General features: G+C 36.4%; 1 protein-coding gene across 2 annotated transcripts in view; it reads right to left on the minus strand.

Annotated features, from left to right (window-relative positions):
- Nucleotides 1-480: 480 nt before the first annotated feature.
- Nucleotides 481-26,915, minus strand: part of LOC149576009 (transcription factor) — a 73,187-nt gene continuing 46,752 nt past the window's right edge. For both annotated transcript variants that reach the window (XR_016360945.1, XM_089816128.1), the window contains 3 exons: nt 12,326-12,398; nt 1,486-1,541; nt 481-997 (listed from right to left, as the gene is read on the minus strand). Coding sequence is in view for 1 of the 2 variants with exons in the window: in XM_089816128.1 (XP_089672254.1) it covers nt 892-997; nt 1,486-1,541; nt 12,326-12,398 (235 nt within the window). In the remaining variant the exon portion in view is untranslated. The remainder of the gene's footprint in view (nt 998-1,485; nt 1,542-12,325; nt 12,399-26,915) is intronic.

A 26,915-nucleotide genomic window follows, 5' to 3' on the forward strand; every position in this document is an offset into this window, starting at 1 on the left:
TTGTTTGTCTCTTGAAATCTTTGTAATAGTTAAGTTGTTATTTGCATTATCATCCTCTCAAAATACCAACTACTACTGCATATGTTTACCTTTGCTTTCTTACAACAGAACTCCCTTTGCACCAACTACTACTGCATCTGCAAATGGATATTAATCCATCTGAATTTCTGAAAGTTAATTTTTCTTCTTAATCCTAATATCAAGGAAAAGAAATATATTAATCAAGACTAAACTAACTCTCAGAAACTGATAATAATGTCGATCACATTATTGGCATGTCTAACATGGTAACCTAAAACTGAGAAATATGAAAACGATCTCTTGATATAACAAGTGGACAGGTTTGCATGTATAGATGGACGGATCTATTTCTGCTGCTGCATAATCTGTGCACTTATTCCCATATTGTATAGATGATGTACTGATTCAAATAAATTAGATTCATTAATCAAGTAAAGCTTTGATGTGATGTTTGCAAGCTTTATCAAAACCATCCATTCAGAGTGCACATATTTCAATTAAAAAGGGTAAGTTGTGAAAATATTATACAGAAAATGTGCTTGATGTACACTACGAAAAGCTCCTTTCCTTGGCCATGTTACTGGTTAATATATCAGAGACGACCTGCATCAAGTAAATTAGATAGCATCTTCCCAATGCTATGTGAAATGAGTCTGGCTGCTGACTTGAAGTTTTAACTACATTAAAAATAATAATTCTGTCATTAACAAGAGCCAAGGAAGCATATTTTATGAGAAGTACCAAGACTTTGTGCCTCTACGTTTTCCCTTAGTCTGAGGCATGTCTGACACAATGTGGCTCTTGAGAGAACCTCAAAATGGGCCAAAGAGCTCCAAACCCAGCCTTCGTATGCCTCATATAAACAATAATCTATTTAGAACCAAATTGTTCAATTGTTCTGGTAGCAAGCACTAGGACATCCATAAATGCACTGAATGAAGCACGCAGAAATCTAGCCTCCACAGCTGAAAAATGACTGCATTAATGACGGACAAAGGGGTGTTAAAAGGATATTTTCGAAACTAATCCAGTCAGAAATAGAGTAAACTCAAGGAACAACTTAGAAATGGAAAAATTAGAAGAATGCATAAAAGCGCCAGTTGAAAAGATGCAAAAAGGATCTGCTATCATTTCACTCTTCTGCCATCAAAATACTTTTTCTGCCTGCAATATCATATGTTACCCAGAGCTTCTAGTTGAACAACTACATGGGAGCGAATATTAAGGGAATATGAACTAGTCAATATAGATGCTTAGAACACTGGATAGAAGTTACAGAATGATGAAAATTGAAGCACAGTATTGACTCCAAATTCTGTCCTTATTTTAGCACACTTTGCATATTCAAAATCAACAGTTGCAGTCTTGAAAACAAACACAATTGTTAAGTGTGTACCATCCACAGCACAAACATAAGTTCCACTGACCCACTTTATAAAATTGATTAAAAAGCACACAACTTACACTATGAGTTGGGGACCACTCAAAACCATATCCCTCTTCACTTTGTCAGGCTGTAACTGCACACACACAAAAAAAAACTTAGGTTTCAGAAACATCCTGCCTTGAAAAAATGGTTTGCATCCAACCATACAACATTTGATTAAAAAGGATGATATACCCAAAAAAAACAATTAATGCCTCAATATATATGGTTGTAATTTGTATTTAACAAACAAAATAAGTTATAAACATTATTAGAAAAGCTCTGTGCAATGCAATTGAAACACGATATAAGGACATCATAAATATTTAACTAATATTAAGGCCAACAGCATTGAAAATTGCAACAAGTGAATTTAAAGAATTACTAACGGGATCCATCGTCCTCAGAACTGGAAGATTTGCTCTATGCCTCCAGAGTCTAGTGGTGCTAGGAGGTTTGCTCTATACCCACAGAGTAAGGGGTACCCTGAATGTTTCACTCCATTCAAAAGGATTCACTTCAACTGCTCTGAGTCATAAAGAACAAAATGCAATATGGTATGTCATATAGGAATATGAGAGGTTAATGAAATGAGGAGTGTTGGAAGTGCATTTAAAGCACATGTAAGCAGAGAACAAGAGATTACGAAAAATGAACCTATTAAAGATACCTAATAATCAAGTCCTTGCTTTCCAAATAAAACAATGTATTTCTTCAATTTGTATTATTACCCTAGCCACTGGATCCAAGTTGTTCCCAACAGAAAACCTCTGCTGAAGTGGACAAATTCAAACTCAATCAACATGTACCAACTATAGAGACCAAGACAACCTATAACTTCAAATGATCAAAGACAGAGAAAGCAAGCAAACCAACAGTCTGATATAGAGTCAAACATAGAACACATTGGAGGCTCTGAGATGGTACCAACCATCAGGAGCCCTTTTTTCATTTACGAAGAATAGCAATATGAAGCATATTCTGTAGCTTCTGAACATGTGACCTGGAATCTTGCAGCCAGTACGCACATTCTGCAGCACTTCAGCTCAAGACCAAATAGGCAGATTTGGCAGTTGGAAAATCTGCCAAAATCAGACATTGCCATAACAATAATTTGGTACCTCCTCAATGCATCCAATGTGACATACATGGAAGACCAACAGCCCAAAATGGAATCTGAGATATCCAATCCATAACCAAATGCAAGCAGAATATGCAGATTGGTGTCCTGTCTTTCCTTCTAGAATTCTAGGTGATTACAGCTGGCTGTGGAAGTGATGTGATGATGTTTGAGCGATGCTGCAGAACACAGAAAGTAAGGTAGTTGTTAGGTACCGTTGATTTCCCCAGTGCTCTTAGAGGCTCCAAAGTAGAGCTTGGCTTGTAATCTTGCTGATTATTGCAGAGATGCATGGAAATAAATACGATTTTGAGTACAGCTACGGTGTCACATAAAGATATGATGAATTTTGAAGAGCCCTTAATACAGATACAGCTAGTTACAACAATTATAAAGATATACATATATTCAATTTATTATGGTATAGAGCATAACATCTAATATCTAAGTAGCCAATCCTGATTCTGGTTTGGATTCGGAATCTGGGATTCAGCAAAAAACAATTGGGCCAGATTTTGGTACCACAGGTATACATATAGACATTCTCGGAATTTATGTGTATGTATATATGTATATTCATAGATTCATACATGTAAAATGTCAGTGCTCATTCATCATTGGTTCAAATAATAATAAGTTCCAAACTGTTAATATATAATTATATCAAATTCATACTTTGCAAAAGTCTCAAAATGCCATTACATGATGAAAATTTAAATCACAATCCATATTTCATATTTTAAACCTGAAATCCAAATTCATCTTCATCATCTCAATATGAATTTAAGTCAACATTTGGTTCCTCCTCAACTTCATTTGAACCAAAAGCTCTGGCACTCACTATGTCCATACCATGTGAAACAGTTGCCTCTTGTTCATCTACAGAGACTTGGGCAAGTTGTGCAACTGTAACATCTAAATCAGAACACTCAAGGGCTAGATCCCGATTCTTTGTTGCAACCTCATAGTAGTCCTTTCTCTTATGTGACAATAGGCAAAGGTTGCAGAGTATATGAAGACCAAATCCTCTGCTTTTTTGGTGCCCAAGCGATTGCGCTTATCCGAGTGGAGGAAGGAGTATGTACTCCAATTCTGCTTAGCTGAAGAAGAACTTGCAACCTGATGACTTAGCAAACAATATTTACATTGAGTATTTAATTTTGATATGATAGAACCATATTATTAAATGAAAATTCAAAATCGAAGAATGATTAAAAAGATTCAAAAAGACACATTTGGGAGAGAAGTTTAATTGCAAGAGGCTGCAAGAGAATGAAGTGTTTCCCATGTGCATACCACCATTCATTAGCATCCATCCTGTATTGCGCATGCAGAGCAGTAGTGTCATTGATATTTGGTAGATGCAAATTGGGCAAACTCAGTGACGAAAATGTTTCAAATTCCATCATCATATATCTTTGAAAATGCAACCTTGTAACCAGCTACAACCTCTGCATCTATATATGGTGCCACCCTGTTTGGTTGTGAAACCATCTCTTGGTTATTATACTCTGGCACCAAGGCATACACCAAGAGATGTAAGGGGGTGGTCATCTTGTTCAGTCAACAATAATTTTTTCCACAACTTTGAAAAAAGTATTTGTATGTTGAATGTTCCTTGCCCACTATTATTGTTTTTAGTGCTCCGCCATGGTGCACATGTCATCATAAATTTCACACAAACATGGGCAATCGGTATCAACAAATAACCATGCTCATGATGAGCTCAGTGAATTTCAAAACATATTCCGCACGTTCCCACAATTCATTATCAAAGACCAATGCTTTTACTTTTTGGGCTTTTTCTGTGTTTGATTGCATCCATACACTGTACAAAGCATTGATAACCATAGCACTCAAGGCCTCTTGCACTTTTACGAGTCGTCTTAACACAATTATATGAGGTGCAAATCACCTTTCAGCAACCTATGATGGCATAAAACATACATGTCACATATTTAGTTCATCTATAAAATTAAAAACTAAAAAACAAAATATAAAAACTAACTTAAATTACCTTCAACAACTGCAAAGAAGAGAGGATCCTGAATATGGCACGTGTCATGTTAAGATTAGTTACAAACATTTCTCTCCTCAGCCTCCAGTATAAATTTTATTGACCCATTCAATTTGAGTGTCAATTTTTTGCATGATTAAATTGAGTGTGTGGAAATGTACATCGTGTCTACAAAATGTGATTATATGTGGCCTCCACTATATTCCCCAACTACCCTACAATGTTTAGTTTTGTCCATTGTGACTTGGACAACATTTGCAGCCACCACCATCTCAATTGATTCCATGAGGATTTTGGCAATGAATTTCGCATATTTCACTTGCCCATCACAATCCACTACCTTCAAGAACATGGCCTCCTTAAATGACACTACTATAACATTGATCAAAGGCCTATTCTCACAATCTTTCCATCCATAAGAAATGGACACACCCATTTCTGCGCATGTATCCTTGATCACTTTCAATTGTCTCTACTGAGGCTTTCTCCTTCAACAATAAGGTGGTTCGCACTTGTTCATACCCCTAGCACTAATATAATCAATAGGTGCCTTGCAAAGGGAAATCACCATTTCCTGCCAATAAGGTGATCTCACAAGGTTGAATGGAAGCCCATTCACATATAAGCAACAAGCAATACTTTGATGAACATCTCTCATTTTATTATTCAAGGCCACATCCAATGGGCCTCTTTTTCGTGGAACATTTTCTGGTTCAAAAGGTGGTGGCATTGGCAACAAAGGACGAGCAAATGTTACCAACCCACTAGAGGTATTTTCAAGCCTGTCTGGGCATGGGTTAGAGCAATCATCATCTTTCCTTTGTTGATTCTCCTATCAGATTTGTCTTGTTCTCTAGCATATTGTAGGATTAAATGAGTTGGCAACCCATTCCCATCTTTCCCCTAGGAGGTATTCTCAAGCTTGTCTGAGCATGGGTTGGAGCAATCACCATCTTTCCTTTGTTAGTTATCCTATCAAACTTGTCTTGTTCTCTAGCATATTGCAGGATGGCAACCCATTCCCATCTTCCCCCTACAAGGTTTCAATCCCTTTCCAGTGTTGGGAATGAAGTGAGATTTCACTCGACAATATGACCTCAAATACTCTGCATAGCAATGGTTATGCTGCCAAAGATAACTCCCACCGCCAAGCACTGCCTTAGTCATTGTCCTGTAACACCAAATTGGTGAAACTGCATAAATTCTAAAAGAGTTTGCCCCAACAACTGACCTAGAGCTTCCACTTCCAACCACTATGTTTGTCTATGAATAATGAACATAAAATGGAAAAGAAAATAAAACACTTTATTGCAAAATAAATAGAAAAAAAATCAGCATTATAACCCATTAATATGCATACAATCATCAATGTATAAAAAAGGTATTTAGAACTTCTTTAAAAACTTTCAAAAAATACTTGAAAATTTTTTAAAAATCTTGAAAAATTCATTAAAAACTTTAAAAGGGTGAAGATTCACTTACCTTTGCCCACTAAATCTGCCTTCCCCTGTTTACCGTACTGGGTAAAGAAATCAATGCGTACAGACAATAGATGAGAATGGCAGAACTTCTTCCTTTATTCGCATATGCCAAAACAGTACATTATGCTTAATCCAATTTACAATGACCCAAGTGGGTGTATAAATACTTTCCGAAGAACCTTCCCAAAGGGGTCCGTCGACTACATGACAATTACCGAAGGGCCTGTCGGCTACATAACAATAACTTTCCCGAAGGGACCCGTCGGCTACATAACAAGAACCTTCCCGAAGGGACCCATCGGCTACACAATATCTACCGACGACATACATCTTATCGCCTACACAATATTTACCTAAGACATCGTCCCACCCAAAAAGAAAAAGTCGTCTCCGGACGACAATTACAAAATATTTGAGACAATTAACAAACAAAATACATTAACTGACTAAGTATAACAAGATAAATTTGCTTCTGTCACATCACTTTCACATTTGTCTCGTACCTGCACCAAACTGGTCCCAAACCATGTTGCATCTGCAGCCTCTACTAACACAATACTGTCTCCTCAGCTGACCTTAATAGCCACCCATGCCGCTTTCTCTGTTTCCAACTCCTGGGTACACTGAGCCAAGTGTCGTCGTACTGCCTTCAATTGGATGATCAGCTCCTCTCGAGCTCTCTATGCATCCACCAAGATAGCCTCACGTCCAACACCTACTTCAAGTGCCTCTGGTACACAGACACTGCATGCCTGCAGCAGCTCTAAGTCTCATCAACTGGTCATACTTCCCACGACTGATAATCCGCAACGACTAGGGGTCTAGGGGGCAACGTCCTTAGCAGGGTCGACGCCGCCAAAACCAAATCAGCACTCTGAAACCCACAGAAAACTGCATGGAACACGCTATTTTTGCGATTTCTTCTGATCCCACACTCTTTCTGGCAACTGCTTATGTCTACCCTTCCCTTTGGCATCATGCATTACTCATTCCAAACTGTTTCAATCTGCTTATGTCTTAGTTCTTTGTAGCATTCACTTTCGAAGGAAAATGCTACAGTTTTAGAACAAAACAAAAATGGCGAAAAATGCTTGAGAGATGAACGAATGACCATCAAATGGCTTTAGGTAGTTCTATATTGGTCGAATTACTGTTTAGAAGCTTTTCAATTTTGGAAAAATAAAATAAAAAATTGCAATGTCGAGCCTATTTTTGGGTAACCACAACCCATTGATTCCTGCAGATCCCGCTTAGATTCTGGCAGGATTCCGGACCGAAAATCCAGGCTCAGATCGTACCAGAATCATTATCCAAGATAAATCAGAGGGATCCAATAATGTAGGTAAAATATATTATGTTGAAGTGACATCCGACAATGAAGACACAAATGATGATACTTCAAAAAGTGGTAATGAAGAACAAGATGATACAGCTTTACCTCCTGGGATGTTGTTTTATTTCCTGGTATTCCCAGGTATCAAACATTTGGAGTAAGAGAATTTGTGAGTTAGCTGCAAGTGACATGTTTGCTAGACAGTGGTGCAACTCACAATTTTTTGAGTAATAGCTTCATGGCAAGAAATGTATTGGCATTGGAGGATTTTCCAGGACTTTTTGTGATGATGGCAAATGGATTCAAGGTGAGATGCAACAAGAAATACCACAAATGAGCGTTAGACTTTGAGTATTACACAATGTCCAATGATTTCTACATGATTGAGATTTATTGATTCCAATATCATATTGGGAATCTAATGGTTGCATTCTCTTGAATGATCTATTTAGAACTTCCAACAGCTGGAGAGTTCATGGTGGATGAAGCACCACAGGTAGCAGCAGCACGTTTGATCACAAAAATGAATAACGACAAAGTGGATGAGGAGATAGCCTTACCAGTTGATTTTCTGAGGAATGAATATGATATTGGTGCAAGAGTTTTTCAGGTATAACATTCTATGATGAGCTTTTGATCGATTATGCATCTATGGTAGGCAGATTGGAGTATGAAAAATGGATGAGAATACTAATATTCATGAGGATGCCGCATGTTATTAATCAAACTTCAGTCTACAGCATGAGTATGAGTGGTGGGATTTGATGAGACATTGTTGGAAGGAATGGATAAGCCTAATCATAGGGATACTTTGAATGTCAGAGTTAGGGTTAAATGATGTTGACTGCATCATAGCGGAGCAGCAGAGTAACAAAGCTCTTCATAAAGCTGACTTGGGATCCTATTGGTCCAGTAGGGAATTGCTTGAGAACAAGCAATGTTTGGGCAGGGAGAACAATTATTTAAATTGATTTCAATTAAGTTATCAAAAAAAAAAGATAAAAATTTAAATGATGACTTAATATTAATTAATTTAATTAAATATAATAAAACATTATAAATGTCACTTTATTAAATAAAGATCTCCAAATTAGATTAAAACTGAAGTTGGCTAAGTTGACCTAATATACTAGATGCTTCTTGCAGTTCTTTATAAGAAAGACTGGATGGAGGAATTGGTATGCTTTCTGAGTTTGACAATTTGTTTGAAGCCTTGTACAAAGCAAATCTCTAAGAGCAAAAACCTTCAAAAGATCAATAGAAGGGTTGGACAAAAAACTAGCTCTTCTAATTTGTTTGAAGCTTTGTACAAAGCAAATCTCTTGGGGCAAAAACCTTCAGAAAATCAATAGAAGGGTTGGACGAAAACCTAGCTCTTACAAAGTGGTGGATCTGTGAGTGAGTCTACATCTATGCTGAATTTGTGAAATCTCTGTTGGAGACAAATTTGCAATAACTAAAGATACTTATTGAATGAGATATTTTATATCTGAATGGGGGAAATAAGGATTTATTTCATTCTGGATATTATAATACATTTGATGTGAGTTTTAAGTGGAGATTATTTATCATCTACTGAATGTCAAAGAGAATCTATTGATTTTATTAAGCAGAAGGTTTAATTAATTATTTGGGACTAGAGATATATCCATCCAATATTTATGGCTGGGCGAACCATAATATTCAGTATGCCTGATATATTAAAATTTTGCATTTGTATTGGACAAGGTTGCATGGGTACTCGTACCCACACCCCTGGTAGTCGTACCCACATACCCAAGTACCGGGTAGACATATCCCACGTACCGGGTACTTGGTGGAGAGCATCATAGCTAAGGACCTTGATTAAGATTCTGATTTTTATTTTTGGTTTTTTATTTTTGTATTAGCTGCTTGTTTATCAAACTTAATTCAATACCAAATCAGTTTGAAACTTTGATACTCATTAACAATAAACTTTATCACTGTTCAAGTCATAAGTTTATCATTTGCAATATGTCATTGTCATATGATTTAGGATCTTCTTGTTCATGTTTAAAGTCTGCCTTCTTTGTTATGCATCAAAGCATTTATCATGTATTATTATTTCAAACATATAGCAAATTTGAAACTGAAAACAATACATTACATTTGCAAACTTTATCACTCTTCTTGTTTTGAAAAACCATTGTCATGACTCATAATTTCAGATTTTTTATAAATATAAAAGTATAATTTTTAAATAAGTTTCACATACCCAAGTACCTCCATCCCCTATTATGAGAAATACTTTAAACATTAAACATTCAACAAAAGCATATATATATATATATATATATATATATTATAATTTGACTTATGGCTCATATTTTCAAATTTCTTGTTTTGAATGCTCAATGTCATGACTCATGACATATATTTTGATTTTTATATTTTCCATAAAATATTAATTATATAGAAAAAATTAGGCATACACACGTACCCCCATCCCTTGTTTTGAAAAATATGCGTACCCGTACCCGTTCTTGTTCCCGTACCCACGTACCTGTGCAACCTTGGTATTGGATGAAGATTGCTGTAACGAGTATTTGCTAAGACTAGAGGGATTAATATTAAAGACACTACGTAGCTGTGCATATGTTTCAGCAATTAATCTTATGAAGTTGTGGGTTTGATATTTTATAAAATTATAAATATCAAATACAGAAGCCTTGGAATCAGCTGAATATTCTTGCGAAGCTGTCGGTCATACACGGTGTGGGTGTTCCTCTAAATGCAGCTCCTACTAATGTATCGGTAGATCTATGATCATGCTCTCCTCTTCTGATTCACAGCTAAAGACAAACGTTTACTGCTTCTTTGATTGGGAGATAACACTCTTGAGGTCGTGGAGCTTATACCTTTGGGTAAGAAGAAGATATTTCTGTTTTCCTTGCCAGATTCAACCATACACCAATAATAATACTCGTGTTTGGGAAATCTAAGTAGTATTGAATCCTCAATGGACATTTTACTTTCCATTGGAGCAACTGCAAATAAATCCGCCTGCCTAAGATATTCCAGATTCAATGTTATTCTCAGAGTGCAGATTTGTTATTTCCATCAGATGTTCATTTGGATTGCTCTGTAACAATATGATATAAAATTATTAATGTCCAAGAAGACACCACAAAGAGGGTCTACGGGACTGCAAAAGTACAATACAATAACGGCCAGCTGTAGGAATCCAAAACAGTGCCAGAAGAATAGTTTTCTTGTGATCTTTCCTTGTATACGATATCAATGCTTTCACTGTATTAAATGCATCTGTAATTACTAAGGATTACAAAGTTAAATCACAAATACAACATCAGAAACATATTTTTGCTGTAACATTTCAAGACCAATTTGGGCAGGCTTAAATATTGAACAACTGAACTGGTAAGTGATTTTCAGTCTCAACAATTAGAATATTCTTCCTAAGTATGCAAACTGTTTGAGAAAATAACTCAGATTGGAAAGGTGAAATTTGGCTGTAAAACCTTAAGGAATATTACAGTTTTCTGTAAAGCCTTTCAATTTCTCTTTAGAGATGTCAATTTTTAATTTAATACATTTGGTATCCAAAGGAAATGTTTCTTTAAGAGATTTTAATTTTCAGTACTTTCTAAGCTGCCAAGTATTTTTGCCGAGTTGAAAAATTTGGGCTTACCAAGTACTCTCTGAGTCTGAGTCTGCAAACTATGGTTCAAGCTATTGTTCTGATATATACCAATATTTCAAGCTATTGTTCCGATAGATAAAAATATTATGTAGTATGCTATATAGTCATAGCGTTGGTTTCATCTCCCCAATGCAATATCAAAAAATAATCCTACATAAGTTGTCAACCTGCTTGATAGCTCTATTTGAAATCTCTGATACCGCCAAGATTAAGTTTCTAAACATAACAGGTTTTGTTAATTAACATAAATGAATTATTTCTTTATAAAGCTTATATTTTATCATATATAGTTTGTTGTAATTTTTTTTACTGGTAAGTAGTAAAACTAGTTAGATCATTAATAGGAGTAGGTAGATTAAGTGATAAGATACTAGAATTTTCATTGAACCTAGTCACTGAGATTATGTAGTAGCTTATGTCTACCCTTCTCAATGTAATTCAATCAAACCAATTCATATCAAATATAATTATGTGATAATTTCAAATCTTGTGGAGAAGAATTTACTTCGTGGATTTGCGATTATGTTTACTAATTTGGGTGTGCAGGTTCCCCGTTGCTATTTTGTCTAGATGTGCTTGCCCTGGTTTCAAACTAGCAAGTACACTATAATATTTCTCAGGTCAACCTAAATAGATATTTTTTATCCCAAAAAAATTGAATAACATGATTGTATCTCATGATGGAATGAATAAGACAAAGGAGAACTAGCAAAAAGAACCATTACAGACTTTGTGCCAATCATTTTCTCCGTTCATACTATGTTCTCTTCTATATAGGCAAGTATGTGACAAACAATACAAGACTCCACCCAAAAAGATATGTAAATTTATGAACTTCAAGAAGCACTACCAGTTTGTAACAACTCAAAATGTGACTTGAAACCTGAGTAACTAAACAAGAAATCTCATGTTTAATGGTTTCACTGTGGAAAGTTGGTGGCATCCAACATGTCAGAGATTAAATATTAACATTATACGGTTTCCTCTTCAATTCAGTTCAACCGTCAACTCGGCAAACTTTTAGACAATAAGTTATAATCATGCAATTATCTTCAAAAAAACAAGACAACAGAATAATGGAAGTTTAAGGAATCAATAAGCTTAATTTCAATAGTGTGTTAAAAGTGGTATTTCTTATCAACGTGTAAAACATTTCACGATATGCTAGTATCAAATGCATTAATACTAGATAAATATCATAAAACCATATAGGGGTTCCAGTTGTTGCCTACAGCTAAGAATTACCTCTTTATCAACAGACAGTGCTGTGTACACCATTAATGCATTCTCTTCTGATCCGAAATTCACTTGTAAATTGCTGCACAACAAATAGTCATGATATCCATCATGTTTACTTTTAAGAGAATTTGGAATGTGAATTGAACTGTAAATTTTAAATTTCTTCATATTAAACGCTGAAATGAAAATTCAGTGCAGATTATCACAAAAGAGAACACTGTATCAAAATTCGCATTGAGGATATTTGTCTTCTTGACAGTTATTTTAGCATTACCAGGAGTTGTATGTCAAAGCTAGCTGAGCTTTATGGTAAAAATATTCATTCACAAATTGTTGTATTTAACGGCATTAAAAACTGCACCATAGACTTGCCTTAAGTTACTGGTACTAGCAGAAAGACAGGATCCACATACATATAATCATATTTATAAATGAATTCTTTGAAGTCTATTTATAGCGTTCTTAAAAGAAGTTATCTGCATTGCAGGACCTCCGAAATTAGGTTACCTAAAATAATGATTCTGGTATGCAGTGAGGTATACCAAATTGTATTTCTCTATCCTTTCTATAGTATTTGTATGCCATTTTGTTGCAACATCAAGTATGAGCAACAAAACTGCAATCCATCTCAGCATGATGATTTTGTCTTTAACTTTTTCCATCTCAATCTGACATATTTATTGTTACAAGATTCAAAAAGAGTTGGCAGATTAACGGATTTCTAGATGATTCATTCATAAACAGAGGAACTAATGTGTTCCTTATAAAGAATTACAAGGACATTGTTTCTAAAAGAAACAACGTAGACTGAAGACGGAATTAGAAACAAAACTAGAGACAGGATAGGAAACATTCCTATCTAGACTGAAGACAAAAGAGACAGGATAGGAAACATTCCTATCTAGACTGAAAGATGGACTACAGACAAGTAGTTGACTATTATAGAAAGTATAAGATATTATCTTAATACCCTCCCTTAATGGTCAACGTACAGATGTCGAAACATTCTGTGATAACTGAGACCCTCCCTGGATCTATAGAATGCTGAAACCAAGAAGCTTTGCCAGAAGAGTGCTATGACTCAAAATAAGTTGCAATTACAAAACTTCGTTTTTGTGGAAAAAAAGTAAAACCCACAATCTCACACAACCTTGCGTATTACAGACAACTTGAAATGATTTTTGAGGAGAAAATCAACAAATCCAGAATCTCACACAACCTTGCATACTACAGACAACTTGAAATGATTTTTGAGGAGAAAATCAACAAACCCATAAAAACAGAAACAGATTCAGAAGGTGAAAAATGCAGCTTCGCCTCGATCAGGAAGCTCGACAACTTGTGCTGTTGTTTCATGCAGCTCCTTCAGATATTTCCAAATTTCTGCAGCTGACTTGCCAGAAGGAATCTGCGGTAGCTGATCATCGATAACAAAGAGCTTGAAAAGCATAATAGCCTCTCGATTGCGATCATCAAACTTGTCCTGTTCTGCTTGGTCGGAGGTCGGAGGAGACTTTGTGCCTAGAACAAGTTCATCCAAACAACGATATTTGAAGATGGCGATGATGCGCTGCTTCCAAGTTCCATAATTGCGACCATTGAATTTGGAATTATGTTCGAACAGAATATTTGTCAGAGATGCCATGGCACGTTTTTCAATGAAAATCGGTGAAAATCTGTGAAGGCACATTCTTCGAGGCAAAAATACGAAAGACCCAAAAGAGAGCTCGAAAAACCCAGAAGGAATTTGCTGTCATTTTTTGGATCCGCTGGCTCGAAAATCGAGGCACACAAATCGAGGCACCCAGAAAAAACGGACGACAACCCAGTTGAGCTCTCGAAAAACCCACCAAGAATCTGCAAACAAAATATTTTTTCGACCCCAAAAATTAGGGTTTCGAAAAAAAAGGCCCTAGCTGAAAAAAGCTTGAAAAAACTTCAGATTTCTTGATAAAAAATGGCAGATTTTTCTTCAAGGATCGATGTGCATGGACGAATGGGGCTAGAGTGTGCTGAACAAACACAGGCAGACCCGAGTTCAAGAATTTCTCTAGGCCGAAAACCCTAAGCGGGTTTTAGAGAAATTCAACAGAAAAAATTTTGAAAAAATTTAAACAAATAATTTCACGAAGAAATTATAAATTTTTTCGAAAAAATTTAAGTAATAGCTCTGATACCATGTTACAAGATTCAAGAAGAGTTGGCAGATTAACGGATTTCCAGATGATTCATTCATAAACAGAGGAACTAATGTGTTCCTTATAAAGAATTACAAGGACATTGTTTCTAAAAGAAACAACGTAGATTGAAGACGGAATTAGAAACAAAACTAGAGACAGGATAGAAACATTCCTATCTGGACTGAAGACAAAAGAGACAAGATAGGAAACATTCCTATCTAGACTGAAAGACGGACTACAGACAAGTAGTTGACTATTATAGAAAGTATAAGATATTATCTTAATATTTATGTCCACCAATATTGGAATAGATAAGCATTGAGCAATATTTCTATTTTAATTTTGGGTGGACATGCTGATATAGCTTATTTCAGCTTTGATATCATGACTTATTTATGGTGCATCAATTTTCTCTTACTTTCCAACTGGATGAGAGTCCCATATTTCATTATAAATTTCAGTTTTAACATATTGATTAGTTACTCTAACATGTTATGTTAAATCAATGTTGTACTTGTATTAAACAGAGGAGATGAAAGCTCCTTATGTAAATTTACAAAGACGATGTTTGTAAAAGAAACAATTGTGAACTAGAGATAAAAATAGAAACTACCTAATAAAGTAAAGACTAAAAATAGAAACTACCTAATAAAGTAAATAAGTAAGATGACCATTAAAGAAACATTATAATATTCTAATACCCTCCCTTAACGGTCATTGTCTAATTGCTATCTTTTGGTCACAAATTCGTCAAAACAATTTGTTGTTGTTGAGACCCTCCCTAGATATGCAAAATATTAATGACCAAGAAGTCAAATTCCATCTAGAAAAGAACAGAGGAGGGTGCCCCTTCTTTAGAAAGCTTTGCAAAAAAAGAAAAGAGCCTGCAACTCACTCTGTCACTAAGATAAGTCTGCCACTAACCCTCCTAGAATCCACAAAACATCTAACAAAAATATCACCAAACATCCAATCAAAAATCATCACAAAACATCCAACCTAATGTAAGATAATGAAGTTGGTCTTCCCTGGACACAGAGACAAACACTGAGAACAGCTAGCACAATTTTGAGTAAAATTCAACAAACCCTCCAGATTTTGCAGAGGAGCAACATGCCCCAAAACAGATTGCAAAAAGCCACAATGTTTTAGGAGAAAAATCAGATAACGAGACAACTTTTGAGGTGGAAAAACAATCAAAACTCAGCATGATTTTTGAGGTAAAAAAACAATAAAACCAAACAATACAAAGCTTTGTTTTTTTACGAAAAATGGTAAAACCCAATAGATACTTTATGAGGAAAAACTTATAAACCCACAAAGGAATCCTACACAACTTCACAAATTATAGAATCAGAATTTTTTTGAGGGAAAAATTATGAAAACCCATCAGAAGTTTTTTAAGTGAAAAAATTACGTAAACCTATCAGAAAAATCTTCATGTAGCGAAACACGAGACTTCGCATGGTAAAATAGTACATGCAAGAACATGCAACTCACATGCAAATACATTCAACCTTCAAAAATCAAAGGCTTTTGCCCAAACCAAGAAATTGCACAATCGAAACCCTCAACAAAGCTTGCAATTTTCCGCAAAAATCTTCTAAGACAAACAACAAATTTCATAAAGTATCTTTTACAATTTTCATTTCAAAAAATCAGAAACCATATTTTGGGAAAAAAATCCAAATTAGAAGACGCTCAATTTTTTCTTAAAAAATTTGTCAAATTTTATGAAATCCCATCGACCTACTCTAATATTTGTTATGGTAAATCGAAGTTGTTGTAGTTGTATTAAACAGAGGAGATTGAAGCTCCTTACATAGATTTGCAAAGACAATGTTTCTAAAAGAAACAATCATGAACTAAATATGGAAATAGAAACTACCTAATAAACTAAGACTAAGTAAGATGACCATTAAAGAAAAACTATACTATTCTAATATGACATTGGGACAATATGCATCCAATTTACATCCACCTATTTATTTGCTGCAGCCTTTTATCCAGCTACTTTTGAGATGTGTGATTTTGGCTTGTTTCGTACCCAGGCGTCTCTCTCCTTGGTTTTGAATGCTGTTCTAGCAATTTAAATTTTTTGATGACCGCTTCTGCCAGGACATTAAGTTGGAGAAAAATAATCCACAAAGATGCTACCCCCTCAAACTTGTATGATGAATAAGATTAAGGTATATTCCATATCCAAAACTCAACATCTTGGATTTCTTTTTGAAGCTAAATTATAGCTTCCACCCTGGCAAAATATTTTCAATAGTGTTCTTGATTAAATAATAATTCAATTCCCCAATTCATCACGAGGAAAGAGTAAAGACCTTTTTCAGATTTCTCCATGAACTTCAATAATTATTTGGAGGTCCTTTTCTAGATTTGATTCACATAATTTGTATGAATACATATTGTTATTCACCTATGTTACCGAATTCTTCCCTACAAGCCTGGGTTCTGGTCCTGGTTCAACTCAAGTGCTGGTTTGGTCCTGGTATGTCCCCAGTTTTGCCCAGAGTACTGCCCAGGTGCCTGAGTTCTCTGTGGGTTTGGCTATGCTTGAAAAGTGTCATGTTCAACCTTCATGGTATATTTGAGTGAGTTATACTTGTTAAAAGAATGAAATTGAACTGCCATTATAAACTTGTCCACCAATAATTGGTCCTCATACAACCCTGAGATGGATTTGCCAATAAAATAGGCATAAGGAACTTGCAATATTGAAAATGACAATGGAGAAAATAAATAGGATTTATAGTGATACAATTACCTTGCAGAAAATTAAGTCAAACACTTTGAATAAGTTATGGAACTTGGTATAACAAATTTAAAATTTTTGAAAACATTTGTGAGTGTACTACATACACACATACACATATATTAGTGTAACACGGACACGTCCGGCCTCCCTAGACCCTTGCATTCCTATGGACAAGGGGGCAGGGCATCCCCCAACCCCCACCTTTCCACCATCACTTTTTTTTACTTGTTTTGATATCATGCTACTAATTATAATCATTTTTATGATCTTTTTGATATAATAGAAATCTTTTGTTTGCTAATTCCACAATTTCATCATCAATTTTTTTTTTCATATTCTAATTTCTAATTAGTAATTTGATATTCAATGCTCAATGTTCAATGTTCAAGTATTTGGTATTTGGGATTTGCAATAGGAGACATTACTTCTTATACTTGTTATACATCTTTTCATAACTAGCATTTCAAGTACTATACGAATAGTATATGGAATATAGAGCACCAATCCACCGTTGTACCCAAATTTAGACCCATTGTCCCCCCATCCCAACGTCCCCAGCCCGATGTAACACTATATATAAGCCCTACCCATATTCAAGGAACAAAAATATTGTTGTCCCGCCGTACCAGGTTCCAATGCCCATACCCAAACCTTTACAGGAATCGGCAACTTAGATATCTAGTAGTAGTTTTGCTTGATTGTCAGGTTCCAATTCTTGTGCCCAAACCTCTACAAGAATCGACAACTTAGATATTCACTAATAGTTTTGAATCAACTTTTGATTGATTGTCAGCCCATGACTATTACAATAATAGATAATTGTCTATTATTAGTTAATGGTAATCTATTGTAAATATTTAGTTAGCTTTAATTAGTTGTATCTTTTTTAGCTTTCTTTCAGCTATAACAGAATGTTTCTATTCTTTACGATCGTTTCCTAAAGAAACATCATTTCATTCTTTTGTATATAATGACCTCTCCGTCTCCAATAGTAATAAGTATTTTTTACCAATTACTTCATCATATGGTATTAGAGCATGGTTGGATTTTTTTCAAAAATAATTTCTTATTGAAAATTTTGGTTTTTATTTTTGAAATTAATCTTTACCTGGATTTACCTGCTTCCTGACACTTAGTCTCAGCTAGGGTTTCAAAGAAAAATATCTGTGGTTTTGTAATGTCCCTTTTTTTCTGGGACATTATAATTCAGTGTTGCCAGCTCACTTCGCCTAGGTTTCGAGGGTGAGAAAGTTCTTTTCAGGGTTCAGTTTGAGATTTGGCCTAGACATTTTCAGTTTCAAACCCATCGGAGCAGTTTTGGCAGTTTGTCTGGATACTTGCTATTTTTAGTAAGTGAACAGAACTCAGTATTCTGGATATCTCAGTGTTGGTTTGGAAGCGGCTCACCGAGAGCTTTCCAACAAGCTATTGCATGTGCTTATCCAAGTTCGTTTGGTTAGTTATTTTAATGCCTGACGATTATATGGTTTACTGGCTAAGTGACTTTTTAAGTTCATTTAAGCTTGTCACTTTATTTTAAAAAGGTACTATGTTCACTTAAGTGACTAAAGGACCAAAAAGGTGCTTTATCCCACATTGCTTGAATGAGCGTGCATCACATTGGAAAAATTTATAAAGGTACAACAAGCTCCACATGAGAGGAGAGATGAAGATTATAATATTCAAGCAAATATTAATCTGGGAACTGGAAACAATTGTTGGTTTCTTCTTCCAGGACGCAAACCCTTGGAGAAGTGTTTTGAAGGTTGGACGCAAACCTAGCCTTCTTACAGGTTTCATTTAAATTTCCAATCTGACTGTTATTTTCTATTTATAAGATTGGATTACTTGAGTTGTTGCACGTTATTGTATTGCTGATGTATAATACAGTAGCGCATTTTGAAGTTATTTGAGTTAACTCCTGGTTTTTAATATGTACTTCTGATTATTGGAGAAATAAACAAAGTTTTTCAGAGTTTCTTTGAATGCAAATCTGTGGGTTACAAGTCATTTAAGGTTCTGAAAATTGGTTTGCTGTTCGGGATTAAATCTGCAAGTCTATATCTCAGTTTTTAGTAGAATATCCAGAAAGGGATATTATAGGTTTTGTCTGGAATTTGCGTGTTTTCGTGGGCATTTTTCCATAAATCACAATCAGCAAACCATGGTCATTTTTTACCTACTCTCAACTGGTTGAAATTGTGTCTCCACTCTGCAACCAGCGTCTGATATCTTTTGCAGCTCACGTCTAGCTTAAATTTGCAAATCGCGTCTACAACTCGAGTCTGTTTTGCAGCCGTTCTACCCCAAATTCGTGTGTCCATTTTCGAGTAATTCATGGGTCAAATTGCCATTTTTTGGAGGCCAAACTAAACTCTCTAACCTTGTCTTTACCTGCACATCACAATCTGTGCAAAAATCAACCATTTCTCTCCAAGAAATCGCCATTTTTTTGCACTCCATACCTTCATTGGTCACCGGCCAGGGTTTTGCTCAAAACCCTTAATTTTGAGCATGGAAAAAATAAATTTGCTTGCGGATTCTTAGTGGGTTTTTCGAGAGCTCAACTGGGTTGTCATCTGTTTTTTATGAGTGCCTTGATTTTTGTGCATCATTTTTCGAGCAAGCAGATCCAAAAATGGACAACATATTCCTTCTAGGTTTTTTGAGCTATTTTCTAGGTCACTCTCCAAATATTCTGGGTCTTCCTTTTTTGTCTCAAAGAACGTGCTTTCACAGTGTTAGTACCCAATATGAACATGGTTTTAAAACTTCAAGTGCAAAGTTTTTGAACCACTTCGAACTTCTTGGTTTTAAAACTTCAAGTGCAAAGTTTTTGAACCACTTCGAACTTAATGATCTATTCTGAAAGGTTCGTTCAAAGGTTCAATGGTTCAAATTGGTCAACATGCAGATTCATAATCAAGACTCAGGCTCAAAATTGTCAACTCCAATGATTCAGAGCAGAGGTATAGGGATCATTTAATTTAGGTTCAAATGACTTCACAAGAGGCTTCACAGGTTCAGAATTCAGTTCGGGTGTTTGGTGATATGATTGTCAGATTGTAAATGTGGGGGGCATTTAATTAAAGAAGATCCATCCATCAAAAGGGAGAAGATCAAAGGCAATCGAGCTTCATTTTGGGATTCAATTCAAATTATTAAGGGTCGGTGAATATATCAGATTCTTGGATTAGTTTATCTTCATTGAGATCATATTTGAAGGATGACTGTCTAATTAAATACCGATAGCAATGGAAAAGAATGATATATCTGCCAGAACACATTTTGAGCATCTAATAATAATAAAATATAGAGCTCAGGACAAGTTCCTGCAAGATCACTCACCTGTGCAGATTGGAGTGATTGGTCAGCTATTTATGAAGAGAACATGAGTCATGAATTTCTGTCAAAGACATTATTTCCAATCCATAGGCTCACCGTCGAAGGTAGAGAGTTTGTTGTGATAAGATTGACCAAACTCTATCGAGTTCAACATGTTGGAACTCACCACCATAGCCGCGAGTTCCTCATTAATCAAATGAAACATCCTTGCCATCGGATCAACAATGCGTGCAAAGTGTTTGAAGATATGGCGATGTATTACGGGAAATGCTCCACCAAGAGATAGCGCCATATCCAAACCAAATGCAAATTTTTATACACTTGAGCCTCACCTCATGTCAAAGAAAGGGTGGAGGCATAAGCAGATCCCGCGGTTACATTTAACCGCATGGAGATGCCATCGACTCCCACTTTCGCTCAAGAACCATGCTATTGAAATGTTCAATGAAAAACCTACAACTGTCAGTCATGGCTTAATCTAGTAAGAGATAAGGCAGTGTAAAACGTTCAGGCATCAGTGCATAACTGGAACTCCATAAACGTGGAATCTGCCTTTGAAAGGACAAGACGTATGTGTATGGTCGATAAAATAAAACATATGGAAATAATATCCCAAACAAAGAGCCCTATGTTTTTAAAGAATCCTAGTAAGCCGCAGTATTCAAAGTGAAAGTCGAGCTTGCTGTGAGCACCCGAATGTAGTTGAATTTTCATCAAATGCCAAATTATATTATTCTAGGGATGTCTGGGATTTTGTAGAGAAGCTATGTTCGAATAAACGTCTTTGGAATTGTTCAATTGAATGCTTATCACGGGTCTGCATATAATCACAGAGGACGAAAATTCATAGTTAAACTTAGCCCTCAAGAGAACTAGGAAGGAGAGGAACTCATGATAATGTCAGGAGGATCTATGGGCATTCGTATCAATGCTATATTCGTAAGCAAAGAAATAGCAGATATGCTTTTGTGATATGCAGATGATATCGACACAAAATGTTGTATTGTGCCAGCAATTGAAAATACCGCTTGGTCAATGCCTACAGTCTCTTTCTTATCCCTGCTTGCCGTATCAGCTGTCTTGTTGACCTTTTTCTTTGTTCGGAGGTACCACATTTGCCACAGCGATTCAAGGCATTTATTGGATTGTGAGGCTCATGGCTTGAGCACCCATGAGGTGTATCCAATGATTGGTACGCATTAAAGAGTGATAGTTGGAAAATCGGGCCTGTTGTGAATCCTTAACCTGGCGTGAGGAGTGAGAGATTGTTTGTGCAAATATGGATACATAGGTATATAAACAGAGATGAAACAATTCTAACATTAAACGAACGTGCCAATGGAAAAAGACATGGGAGCACGTGTTTTATGATCCCAGCCATGCATGAAAATTCAGATTTGGAACAATCTTCATTCACCCCAAATAACTGGCACCCTTGCTATTGCGAATAAAATTGATTGTTCGGTTGTAACTGAAGATGAAGTTTCCAGTAAGCAGTCAGAATACATTATGACAGATGATCGTGAATAGAAACTTGGAAAGAATCAAATAATATTATAATGTTTTAATAAACATTATATCATCTTTAGTGGGTAATGTTATTTAAATATCATATAAAGATAGAAAAAGACGATGACAATCTGACAGTGAAAAAGAGGGAATTTCAAGAATTAGTTTTGATAACCAAAGATGATTTGATCTTACGGAGATAAAAGTTGGGGAGTCATCAAAATGGTTTGAAAAACATAAAACTTTTGATAAAGTTTATCAAGGAGGACCAATGGGAAGGGTAAAGAAAATTTCCCGAGAATGTGAAAAAAACCAACCAGCAAGAAGCAGTTACAGCAACCAAAAGAAATTTTCATGGAATTCTATTTAATGAGGGAGGTAAAAATTCAAAGGGCTTCCATCTTTTTCTCTCCAGTACTGCAGACTTGGTGCTACAGCATAGAGGGAAATTTCTCCAAATTATTTTAAAAATTAGTCCATTTTCTTGTGAAGGTTATGGTGAGCAGAGCCAGGGTTTCCTTTCTTTCTTTCTGAACTGTGTGTGTTAGAAAACAAGAGAGTTGTGTTTTGTTTGAAATGCAGAGAAAAACTTTTGATTTCATTGATGGTGATTGTAATAGCAAATGCATCTTTATGCTTTTAGAGGAGGGAGACTTGAAAGTTAATTGTATGTCAAAACTTAAGAGTTTGAGCAATCTACTTTCCACTATCATGATCTTTGTCTCACTTTAGTTTTCTCTGAAATATGTTGTTACATCTCTATAGCTTTGTTTCTACGCTTTCTCAAGAAGATGGATAATGTGTTTCTTAACTTCGTCCTTCGTAACATGTCGGGGTGAATGGGCTTTGTATCATTTACCATTTTTTTTCTTGTAGTTGTTTAGGTTTACGCATCTACACTGTATTTACGGCTAGATGCTTGATATCCTTTTGTGCTTTCTAGTTAAAAGCGTTCACAATTAATTCATTGAATATCTCACACGGGGAGTTGTACCCGATAAAATTTAGAGGAAGGTTATCGATCCCGTGATAATCTGTCCAACTGTTGGTGTTGATTTGTCCTTTCACTTGGGCATTCAGGGTCAGATTTGCACACATTTTCTCGAAGGACAATTTTTTCACTAACACACAGATTTTCACATTTTTTCATTGAAAAGTGTGCCATGGTGTCTTTGACAAACATTTTTCTCTAACACAACTCCAAATTCAATGGTCGAAATTATGGCACTTGGAAGCAACGGATCATAGCAATTTTTAAATATCAGAATACCGATCAACTTGTTCAAGGTGTTACAGAGCATCTGACTACTCCTGGTATTGATCAGGGTACTTGGGCTCTGAATAATTGAGAGGCTGTGATGCTTCTCAAATTATCCGTAGTTGATGATCAGCTCTCTCAAATTCCATCCAGCAAGACAGCTACCGAGATCTGGACACATCTCAAAGGTCTTTATGAGACTTCTGACAAAAGCAGAGCTTTATTTTTGAAGAACACTCTATTTTCTATTATCATGGATGAGCAAACCTCAGGTTCATAGCCCAAAGCGAACAGTGCAAAGCACAATGAGCAGACGAAATCTGTCTTTTACGCCTTCATCGCTAAAAGACCTGCAAATCATGTCAAGTTGTCTCTAGTCATTTCACTTACTGCAAAGACTAGTTTACTAACTACCAGCGTTATTCAGACTCTGTTATTTTTGGTGGCAGAGAAGAGTACACTGTTGTCAGCAAAGGCAACATTCAGATTCAATCTACTGGGAGGAATCTCATTTTCCTCAATGTGTACTACGTTTCAGGGATAGAACTAAATCTACACTCAGACAATCAGTTCCTACGACATTCTCCACAGTTGAATGTCACCTTCAGTGCACATCAGTGTACCGTCACTGATAGGGCGACTCAATCTCTTGTTGCAGTGGGTCTTGAGTATCATGATCTTTTCCGACTTATTGATTCTGGTGATTCTCAGGACTTAGCTATGGCTGCTCGACGGTCTTCTATTAGCACACTTTGGCATCAGCAAATGGGCACTTAAATGTGCATTATCTCTCAGAGCTTGCTGGGGAAGAGCTTGTCCTTGGATTGCCAAAGATTCAAACTCAGCAGCTTGGAGTTTGTGATGCATACCAGGCTGGGAAGCAACATCGCACACCTTTCACCAGTGGCAATTAATGGCGAACTTCTCAAGTACTTCAGCTTGTTCATGCCGATATCTGTGACCCTAAGGCCACTCCTTTTGTTCTTGGGTCCAAGTATTTTTTGTTGTTTGTTGATGATTTCAATAGAAAAATGTGGGTGTATTTCCTTAAAAAGAAATCAGATGCATTTTCTATATTTCAAAATTTTAAACCTTTAATTGAAAAAGAGTCTGGGAAATCTATTATTACTCTTAGATCAAACAATGGGGGGGAATTTTGTTCTAATGATTTCTCTAGCTTCTTTGATAGTCATGGCATCAAACACCAGTTAACCACACCCCACACACCACAACAGAACAGTGTAGTTAAGCATCGAAACAAACCAATCACCAAGATGGCTTGATCCATGCTCGAACACAGACATGTTCCAAAGAAGTTTTGGGCAGAAGCAGTCAACAGTGCAATTTATCTTTTGAACCAGTCACCCACAATGGCAGTCAAAGGTATAACTCTGGCAGAGGCCTGCTAAGGTTGCAAGCCTAGAATCAATCACCTGAAGGTTTTTGGCTCCCTTGCTCTTGTTTGGATCCATGATGCGTCATACACCAAGTTGGATGCCACTACTTAGAAACTTGTGCTTGCTAGATACAGTAATCTTCACAAAGCCTACCCCTTGATCGATACTGAGACATCTCATCTCATCTATAGTCGTGATGTAGTCTTTGATGAGCAGCGAGGACCTTTCATGCTTGTTTCTCTTGTTCCTGATCCAGCAGACCAGCCTATTAAGGCTCATGATTTGGGAGTTAGGCTTCGATTAAGTCCACCTGATGGGAGTTCTCCAGTAGCTCCTGCAACTCCACTTATACCAGTGATACATGTACAAACACCTCCAGCTTCTCCTATAGGATCACCTTGATTTGTAGATGCTTCACCGTAGTTTGATCCAAATTCTACTGATGAGGAACCTGATCACCACCAAGCATCTCCTTATACTAATGTTGGTCGCTCTCCTCTCCAGCCTAAGAGGTGGGCTAAGACACTTGTTGATCTTTGAGATGATGAGCTCATTGATGGGAGAACTACTCGAAAAAGGAGCAAACCTACAGAGTTTGTTAACTTTGCTCTCATGGCCAACATTCAGAGTGTGTTAGAACCTCAAACATACTCCGAGGCTAGAGGAATTGCAGAGTGGGAACAAGCCATGACATATGAACACCAGAGCCTACTAAAAAATAACACCTGGGTCCTTTCTGATCTTCCACAAGGGAAGAAACCCGTTGGCTACAAATGGATTTACAAATTCAAATACAAATCAGATGGTAAGTTGGATAAGTACAAAGCTCGTTTGGTTGCGAAGGGCTTTTCTCAGCATTAGGGCATTGATTATGAGGAGACCTTTGCTCCTACTGCAAAGATGAGCACCATCAGATTAGTCCTGGCCATGGCAACATAGTTTAGCTAGAAGGTCCATCAGATGGACATCAAGAGTGCTTTCCTGAATGGTGATTCCATAAAAAGGTCTACATGACGCAACCTCCTAGTTTCAAAGTTGTTGGTAAAGACCATCATGTTCTCAGATTGGTAAAAGCTCTCTATGGCTTGAAGCAAGCCCCTCGGGCATGGTACATAAAATTTGATAAGTACCTTAGTGATCACGGCTTCCAGAGGAGTTCTTCAAACTCAAATTTGTAGATCAAGACTACTGATAGTGACATCATCCTTCTGGTCATTTATGTGGATGATTTGATCATCACTGGTAATTTTGCATTTTTGATTCAGGAAATCAAACAGAATGCCAGTCTTTTGATATGACTGACCTTAGGCTCATGCATTATTGCCTAGGTGTTGAGGTTTGGCAATAGTCTTCTGGTATATTCATCTCTCAGTCCTAATATGCCAAGGCCCTATTAGACAAATTCCATATGCAGGATTGCAAGCCTACATCTACACCTACAGAGAAAGGTCTCAAGTTATCAGCCAAGTCTGATTTTCCTTCTGTTGATGATACTACATACAGGCAACTAGTAAGCAATTGCATCTACCTCTCTACTACTAGGCCTAACATCAGCTTCGCAGTCAGCTACATCTCACACTTTATGACAGCTCCTAAGGCTGATCATTGGATGCCAACAAAGCGTGTGCTTCGTTATGTGAAGGGCACTTCAAATTATGGGCTTCTTTACTCTTGAAGTTCTAATCCTAGACTCAGTGGGTTCACAAATTCAGATTGGGCAGGCTCTATTGACGATAACAAGTCAACTTCCAGATATGTGTTCAATTTGGGATCCAGTGCCGTCACATGGACCAATAAGAAGCAACAGGCAATTTCTCTCTCCTCTATAGAGGTTGAATACAAAGGGATTATTAAGGTAGGATGTGAAGTTGTTTGGCTTCGTCAGATGCTTGGGAATATGAAGATGTTACCAATAGGACTGACTACTCTATTTGTTGATAATGAAGGCGTTATCAAATTAGCCCGAAATCCAGTCTTCCATGAACGAACCAAGCATGTGGATGTCCACTGTCACTACATATGACAGCTGGTTGAAGATAGAATAATAGATTTGCAGTATGTTGCTACCACAGATCAGACTGCAGACATTCTCACCAAGCCTCTTGGTCCTGATAAGTTTGTCAAATTCAGAGGACAACTT

This window comes from Cupressus sempervirens, chromosome 1, assembly GCF_028749045.1.
Source record: "Cupressus sempervirens isolate cs-2001-9-10 chromosome 1, ASM2874904v1, whole genome shotgun sequence".
In the NCBI taxonomy this organism is placed as follows: domain Eukaryota; kingdom Viridiplantae; phylum Streptophyta; class Pinopsida; order Cupressales; family Cupressaceae; genus Cupressus; species Cupressus sempervirens.